The sequence below is a fragment of the Uranotaenia lowii genome, unplaced genomic scaffold (genome assembly GCF_029784155.1).
Source record: "Uranotaenia lowii strain MFRU-FL unplaced genomic scaffold, ASM2978415v1 HiC_scaffold_369, whole genome shotgun sequence".
In the NCBI taxonomy this organism is placed as follows: domain Eukaryota; kingdom Metazoa; phylum Arthropoda; class Insecta; order Diptera; family Culicidae; genus Uranotaenia; species Uranotaenia lowii.
This window is the reverse complement of record NW_026598277.1, coordinates 1-9,346: the sequence shown is the minus strand read 5'-3', so window position 1 is coordinate 9,346 and position 9,346 is coordinate 1. Positions and strand designations below refer to the sequence as shown.

General features: G+C 35.9%; 1 protein-coding gene across 1 annotated transcript; it reads left to right on the top strand.

Moving 5' to 3' along the window:
- Window positions 1-229: 229 nt before the first annotated feature.
- On the top strand, window positions 230-1,379 carry LOC129760016 (uncharacterized; the record flags this gene model as incomplete). Its single annotated transcript, XM_055757595.1, has 1 exon — window positions 230-1,379. A coding segment is annotated over exon 1 (1,150 nt), but the record flags the coding sequence as incomplete, so codon positions are not given.
- Window positions 1,380-9,346: the final 7,967 nt, after the last annotated feature.

Here is a 9,346-nt window from a genome sequence, read left to right as displayed (position 1 = left end):
ATTTTGCTACAGCCAACAGTCTGCGAAACGGAAGATCCAAATAATGATTGTAACAATATATTACATTAAGATTCTTTTCGTAGCAGTACGGATTTAACTCTCGTGCGATAAAGACCTATTTCTCGAGTGCTCCGTAAACGTAATCAAAAACTGATTTCAAGGCCGTTTATTGTTTTTTTTGAGTGACCAGTTATAAAGTAAACTTGTATAGACTATAAAAGGAACAACAATGGCGTCTGACCCGGGTGGCGGGGAGCCATCCTGGGTTTTTGGATCCCGTTTTGGAATCCTAGAAAGTTTTGATCCAGGCGGAAGAGACCTAAAATCACAACCGGGATTCGGAAAAGGAAAAAAACGAGCAGTCCAACGAAACTCCAAGGATGAACGTTTTTACTCCAAGGAAGCACGAGTTGATTCATATAATGGTTCACGATATTTGATATTATCACGTGCTGGTAGTGAAGAGACGATGGAAAAAGTTTCTCCGTTTTTCATCAAAAAAGCAATAGATTCTATTACTTCCCAAGTTACCATCAGTAGGATGAAGGACGGGAAACTATTGCTTAAAACAGTCGATAAATTTCAGGCCGACAAATTGCTGAAGCAGAAAATTCTAGGAGGATCCTTCAATGTGTCCATAGAAGAACATCCGACACTCAACACCACAAAAGGCATCGTTTACTGTCGTGACCTTAATTTCCTATCTGACGTTGAAATTCTTGCGGAACTGAAAAGCGAACATGTGATTGGTGTTCGAAGAATCCAAAAAAAGAACGCTAAAGGAGATCCGGAAGACACTGGAGCGTTTGTGTTGACCTTCAATCTTGGACTCTTGCCCACATCGATAGATGTCGGATTTCATCGCTGCAGAGTTCAACTATATGTACCATCACCGCTTCGTTGTATGAACTGTTTGAAATTCGGGCATCATAAGGATCGTTGCCGTGGAAACCAGATGTGTGCTCAGTGCGCGGGAGTTTTCCATGATGGAAGTAACTGCCAAAATTCCATTACATGCATCAACTGTCGGGGACCTCATAGTTCGTTGTTCAAGGGTTGCCCAGTGTACGAGGATGAATATGAGATCCAACGTATTCGCGTTTCGGAAAAATTGTCGCTGAGAGAAGCTAAAACCAAACGACGCCTTCAAGCACCCAATCCGATCGTCCAAAGGCTTACGGAAAGTTATTCTCGAGTAACGAAGACAGGAACATTGCCTCATCAGCCGTACACTCAGCAATCAACAAATTCAAACCAACAAAAACGGAATGAACACCATCTACCATCAAGTGTGCACCAGCTACCCATTGCGCTTTCCTCCAGCTCTATAACGCCTCAGTCGTCGGAAAAACTGCTGCAGTACTCATTCTCGCAAGAGAGTGAGATACTTGCAACGCCATCAACAACAATAGAGATTCAACCAACTAAAATAAGTTCACCCAGTACTGAAAGTAACAACTTAACACAAAGTGAATCTACGAAATTATCTACACCAACACAACTAACATTACTAGAAAACACTCAATCAAATGATTTGTTTAGAAATTATGATGACCGATCAATACTAACACGAGCGATTAGCGCTTCAATGTTTGTTAAAGAACTGAACTAAGACTTAAAATTTGAAAGATAGAAGCAGATAATCCAATCAGAAATCCAGGATAGTATTCATATAATTGTATAATTTATGACCTTGAATTTGATGTAAGATATTTTTGTAAAATTTGAAAAATCATGTACAAATAGCCATTTATGTGCTGAGTACTTAATAAAGAATCAATCAATCTTTTCGTAGCGTTTCGGATTTTCGGGATTTTCAGCGCTTCCCGAGTTTTGGGAGTTCCCATTTTTTTTAATTCCCTGGAATTCCCGCTCGGAAAATCCCGATAGGACACTCTTGAGCTAAATTATTGTGGGGCTCGTTCCGGAGTCTTCCGGAGAACCGGCACGTTGGCCCGGATTTACTTTGCCAATTGACGTCTCTTCGGTTTCTCGCAGTACGGTGAAGGCGCACAACCGTTCTGGCGCACAACAGACGAGTGAACTGACGAACCGACTGGGCGTGTAGCAAACAGTGTTACCACATCCAAATCTGTACCGCTCATCGAAAAAATCTTTTTCATCTGTACCGAAAACTCAAAAATCTATACCAAAATCTGTACCAAAGAAAAAAAGTTCTGCATTAAATATGTTGATATGTGAAGATTTTGTTTCCTTATTTTTAATCTTTAAAAAAATAAATACCGTAAAACGGGGTAACTTTGATCACCGCGGTAACTTTGACCATCAATTAATTTTTCCACATTATCATCAATAACTTAGTCTATAGTTTGAATTTTTGAAAACTGTTTTCTACGTTTGAAAGCTTGTTTATTGAGTATCGAATAGACAAAATTTGGTTTGTATTTGAAATGGTTTTCTGTCTATTTTATCTATTTTAAAAATCTAAAAATATCTATTTTTTTTTTTTCAAAGTTCGCAAACGAACAGCTCTCCTGATGATACCAAAAAGTATTTAGAAGCTTACGGGTTGTTGAATGTGAAAGAATAACTTTTATTCTTTGTATATGTATAGTTAAAGTGCTAATTTTACAGTCATTTAATGATAAAATTTTGATACAGACCCCGTTCGTTTTTGGCAACACGCCCGTAAATTTTATATTGCCAAAATCGAATGTTGCCAAAATCAAACGGTTGTTTATGTCACTTTTTTATTTTAAATTTTTATTTCAAATAAGTCAAAATTGCTGTAAAATCTTATATTAGCATGAAATTTTTCAATTTGGCTCAATTATATTAGTTTTAAGCAGTAAAACATGGAAAAATTCGTGTTTTTACAGTTTAAAACTATTATAAATAAGCCGAATTGAAAAATTTCATGTTAATATTACGTTTAACATTAATTTTGATTAATTTGAAATGAAAATAAAAAATAAAAAGTGACAAAAAACCGCCTTTTTTGGATGTTGCCAAAATCGAACGGTTTTTACTCGGATGTTGCCAAAATCGAATGTTGCCAAAATCGAACGGGGTCTGTTAAAATAAGGACATTTTCCAAGAGTAAGCTCTTATTGGACAAATAGATAGGAATTCTATCAAATAATTAACTTTGAAGAACAAATGAAAATGGAAACAGTGAGAGGGCCTAGGGGAATGTATGAAGGTAAAATTTCATTTGTATTTTGAAGTTAACACTTTTTAGCAATTATTATAATTTTTACCCCTTGATGTATGCAGCATCATTGTTTATTTTTCGATTATAAATGTCTTTAAAAGAAAACGTTAAAAAGCAAGGTAAAGTTAATAAATTCGATTTGTGAACAATAATGAAGGTATTTTGTATTCTTTACGATCAAGGAAACTCATTAAAACCGTCAAAATAAGGACTAATCAAAGCTACCCCAAAGCATCAATTCCTGAACAGCGGCAAAATCGATTTTTAAATCAAATTTAAAGTAGTCCAATAAATTTTTGCAACCATGTTTAACGTTCATAGGAGTCCAGTACTGGTTTTAAAAATATGAAACATTCCACATTCCCCTTAACCTAACGGGAAAAATAATCAAAAAATATTGAAAAAAAAGTGATCAATATTACCCCGGATTACGGTACTTTATTTCACTAAGTACAGTTTTTAGTTAAACACTTTTTGTGAAACTCATTTAATTATTTTTATTTTCTCTCTTGAAAAAACTGACATTAAAAATATTTTTCATAACAAACACTTTCTAATATTCATGATGTTTATACATAGTTTTATTAAAACAATTTAAGAGCGTCATATTAAATACGACATTATTCGATCCGCCGTTAAATCTTAAATAACTTCTCGTTTTGAAGATAGCGTCCAATGTGTCAACACTCAGACGATTACGAACTTTGGTTTTATTGGCATTTAGAGTAAGGTGGGGTAAAAGTACGAGTCGGGTAAAAGTACGTTTTGAGATTATCGCAAACTGAGAACAGCAAAATTCCAAACTCTGGCGTGGATTAATAATGATTTAGAAAACCTTCATCCAGACATAATTTTTTTTCGTATGAACTGAAAATAAACTGAAAAAGGAGGTAAAGGAGCTTTTTTGCATAAATGATGTAATATTTAAAATAACGGTAAACATGTTTGAGCAATCAAAATTCTGGCTTTCAATGAAAGTGTTTATGTTTCTGTTTAGTTGTTTTCAACCACTATCAAATGCCGAAGAAAGAATCTCATTAATATGATTCTGTTTTGCACAATAAATTGTGAATCACAAGAAACCTTAAAGGGGTGAAAGTACGAATTGCAAATGGGGCAGAAGTACGAATGATATACAGGGTCCACTAAAGTAAATCTGAATGGAGAGTTTTAATTTTTTTTAATGCACTGGAAACATCAGTGCATATTTTTGTATCTACAAAGACCTGCTCGCGCGAAAAATTGATCAAATAATATGAAAACTAGATTTCGTCAGTGTTCGGCATCGCTAACTGAAAAGATAGCGGCGCTAATTAGATCGCTATCTCGGTCAAAGTTAGCGATCGCTAATTAAATCCGCTAAATCTTGCGTAAATGTTATCGATCTATAATAAAGCGCTAATCGCTAATCGATAGTAGAAAGTTTTGAAAAAGATAAGCAAAACACTATTTTTTCAGGCATCTTTAATTATAATATTGACTAGTTTTCGAACTTATTTTGTAATAATTCTGTACATATCAGGTGCGTCAGTCCACTTTTAGTTTTAGTTAGCGTATTTGGTGGAAAGTAAAAGGAAAAAAATTGGAATCAAATTTTTCAAAATATTCACCCGCTTATTAGTTTTTTTTACATCAGTTAATGCAAAGATTCTCTTTAGGTAGATGTGTTGTTTTGTCCAAAATAGTTTTTCATTTTTTGTTTGACATTAATACACTTATTTTGATCTGGAAATTTTAATTTTTCACAACTTTTTCATGTCTTTTATATTCAAAGAAGGTTTATGTTTAAGACATAAATTCAAGTAAAGGCAATCAAAAAAGACGCTCATTTCTATGATTCCAGTCAAAATCGAGATCGAATAGCTTCTGAAATAAATCCCCATCGAAAATTTAAATACCTGATCGGATTCAAAATTTTAAATCTGAATGATGTCGAATTTATGAACTATAAGTCTAAGGCCAAAATTAACACTTCAATGAGTTAGCGTTCTTCAGTTAGCGGAACTAAAAATTAGCGAAACTGTCTTATCCGCTAGCTGAAGAAAAATATAGCGAGAAAACTAATTCGCTAACCGAAAGTTAGCGGACTAAATAGCGATTAGCGGATTAGCGTTTTTGTGCCGGACACTGGATTTCGTAAACCAGTTGAATTCGCGCAGGTTGTTCGCCTATGTATAGGATTTGTATAAAAAGCGAACACAGAAGCTGCTGCTGTAGGCAAAAATTGATATTAAATAATATTCCTCTAGATTTTATGCAGAAATGTGGAATGTTTAATGGTCGTACTTTTACCCCACATCATTCGAACTTTTGCACCAGAGGTGGGGTAAGAGTACGTTTCGATAGCAGTTAGGCATTTTCCCTACTGCTATCAAATGCGTCGATCGATTGTCTTCGTAAATTTTTAGAAGAGAGATAAAAGTCTAAGAAACCAAATGCTGGACCTGGTTTTGCGCAGAAACAACTGCAAAATTTCCTAAAAATAGGATAGCACTAAGGTCGAACTTTTACCCCACCATACTCTACTTACGAGAAAATGCGCTCAACCACTGCTGACGAGTTGGGGATTTTAATCAGATATATAATTATTTGTAGCAAATTTGGCTAACTTTTGACTTATTTTCTATAAAGTTTTTAATAAACTGGATGAAAGTCAAAAAATTCAAAAATCTGTACAAATCTGTACCAAATTTTGAAAATCTGTCATCTGTACGTACAGATTCTGTACCAAAAATGAGCTCAAAAATCTGTTATGTCTAGATAAATCTGTACATGTGGCAACCATGGTAGCGAATGCGGATTAGAGAGAGGGAGAGGATTCGATCGAGAAAGATGTCAATCATGACCAGAGTGCCTCCAGCTACGGGTGGATGCATATTGAGGAAAAGTAGGCAAGGGGTACCAAAAGTTTCTCATTGGTGTGGGGTGAAGACGGAGCGCTTTTTAACAGCGAATTGTTCGCCTACCATGCCTACGATTACGATTGCCTTTCACAAGATGGACGATTCCGTGCATTGGTATAAGAACACACCTGAAGCTTTACACGCCTTGATCATGACCTGTCATGCTGGCAAATAATGGTGCCAGTTGCATTGGTTGACTTTATTAAACATTTGCCATAATTCTTTGTCATATATCTCACAATTATACAGACTTTTTTTTGGAAATATCATATTATTCTCTCTATGAAGCCTTTAAAAACCCGTAAAAATTCAACCTAGTGCCACGCACCCATTTAGGAGCCTTATCGCTTTCAGAATAATGGCATGGGGTAATTAAATCAAGAAAATTCATCGTGATACACATATGTATTTCAAAGTACTGGCAAATATTGGAAAATTAAAAAAAAAGTTTTCTTCGACTTTTGTCTCGATTCAGATTTTGATAAACTTCATCTCAAAATGGCACGGAAACCATCAAAAACCTTAACTCTTAAACAGAACCAATATTGAAAGGTGATCATCCTGAAGAAGCTTGGCGGGCCACGCAGGTTTCATTGGTGGAATAGAGTTAATCTTTATTCGTTTTGTTCGTCAAGTCCTTATATAACTACTTATAACATAAGCGATAGCTATTAACATTATTCACTGAAGTAATATCCTCACTTATTAGTTTTCTCATTTTCGTGTGATGTTCTGAGCTAACCATTCAGAATATCTGGCAACACTGGTGAGTTACCACAAACCTAAATTGAGTTGTTTGGCTTCACAGTGTGATGATGAAAACATTTGGACCGTGTTTACCAGCATCAGCTGTCATCATCAATCATCACCGCTATTGTTTCAATCGCGAACTGATTCAAAGCATGCGGAACCAAAATAAAATGTTTCAGTTTCGCCGCCGGAGCGGCAGATTTTCTCTGCTGATTATTCCAAAAACCGTAAGTATCAACATGTTTAAATCCTACCGTTTGAACCTGAGTGCAAAATCTTAATTCCGAATCTGAAAACGATTTTTAAATTTCAGTTCCAGCTAATAATTTCTATTATTTATGAACTAAAAAGTAAAATTTGTATCAAACCCTCAACCAGAAATCTTTTATTAGGATTCTGAATTTTTGGCTTTTAATGTGAATTCTTTCTTCAGTAGTTTATTTGAATTTGAATTTTTTTAAATCTAAATAAAAATAGCGAATGAAAAAAATGAGTCAGGTTCTTCAATTCTGGATCACCATTTTGAAATTTTCTTTAGTTTCATTTGGCCAAAAAAAACAGGGTGAAATGTTGTAATAGATGTAATTTGAATTTTTTTTTTCACATTTCAAAATGATGAGTTTTTCAAATATGGAAAATGCATCCAGTGAAGATTTAAATTGCAAAACCAGAATTAGAATCAGAATCAGAATAATGAAGAAAAACACCCCTGTTTCTTACATAATAACACATCAGTCAATTTTAAATCATTAAAATACCAATTTAAATTTTCGTTGATTTTGCAACAAAAGCGAACAAAATCGGGCAACATCTGGGTAGTCTGGAAAACTCAGTCTTTTTTTTGAAATTTGTAATTTGGGACTACATCAGCAAGTGAGAATTATTTTTGAAAACCGTAGTACAGTTGTGAACCTGAAAAAAGATTTCGAGATTTTGGCTTTAGTTCTAGGTCGAGATTATTACTCTTGAACCATTTAATTATTTGGTCCATTTAAGTATAAGGCATTTTTCAAACCTAGTATGAAACGTTACACGATTACTTTGTAAAACGTGTGACCAACATATATTTGCAAAGTGTTAGTGAATCTCGTTTTTGTGCTTTTTTTTATCAGATTTTCTGCGTTGATAGCATTGAAGATGAAAGCTTTAATCTGAGGAATAAGCTTAAATTTGACAAGAAAAACCTTAAATCTGAAGTGTTCTCCTCACGGCTTCTATAACGTTGCATCCAGGTGTGTTAAACCCAGTATCGACTTTAACTTACTGAGCATCTCTTATTGGGGCAAGTCGGGCACTCTGTAGCAAAGTATAACTAAAACATACTATCGCCTCAGAAAAAGCTTTGGCAAGTCGCATTAAACATCATACAAGTCACCAGGAAAATTAACGAAGTATGTGTGAAAAATCTGTGTTTGTGTGAAAAGATGCGTGGATTTTGCGTATTTTTTACGTGTAAAACCTGAACACTTCTCATTTGAAGGTGTGTGTGTGTGTAGAATGTTGCTCCTATTTTGATTTTGGAATTCACTCTTCAGTTGTCAAAATGCCGTCCAAGGAAGAAGAGCAGCGTATCAAAATTTTGCTCGCGCATCGCTACTCGCACGCAAAGCTGGCAAAATCGCTAGAAGTTGTCAAATCAACCGTTACAAATGTAGTTAAAGTGTTTGGGGAACGTTTGTCGACAGCCAGGAAGTCAGGATCGGGGTGAAATCGAAAACCGGAAGTCGCTGAGACGACAAAGCGAATTGCCGGTAGTTTCAAGCGAAACCCTAACCTCTCTCTCCGAGATGCCGCAAATTAGCTGGTGTATCATCTACAACCTTCCATCGAGCCAAAAAACGAGCCGGACTATCGACTTACAAGAAGGGAGTGACTCCAATTCGCGATGATAAACAAAATACGACGACCAAAGCGCGATCCCGGAAGCTATACACGACGATGCTGATGAAGTTTGACTGCGTGGTAATGGACGACGAAATCTACGTCAAAGCCGACTACAAGCAGCTTCCGGGACAGGAGTTTTATACGGCAAAAGGAAGGGGAAAGGTATCAGATATTTCAAGCACATGAAACTATTAAAGTTCGCGAAGAAATATCTGGTTTTGGCAAGCCATCTGTACCTGTGGCTTGAAAAGCAGCATTTTCATAGGTTCCGGGACTTTTTTCGTTAATTCTTTATTTGAAACGGCTCTTAGCTTCTGGGACTGTCAACCAAGAAATTTACGTGAAAGAGTATTTGAATAAACGTCTGCTGCCTTTCCTGAAGAAAAACGGTTGTTCTGTACTGTTTTGGCCGGATTGGCATCTTGCCATTACGGTAAAAAGGCCATGAAGTGGTACGCCGCCAACAACGTGCAGGTGGTTCCCAAGGACAAGAACCCTCCCAACACGCCAGAGCTCCGCCAATTGAGAAATACTGGGCTATTGTCAAGCGGAACCTAAGAAGACAAAAAAAACTGCTAAGGACGGGCAGCAGTTCAAGGCGAACTGGCTTTCTGCGGCGACAAGGTGGACAAGA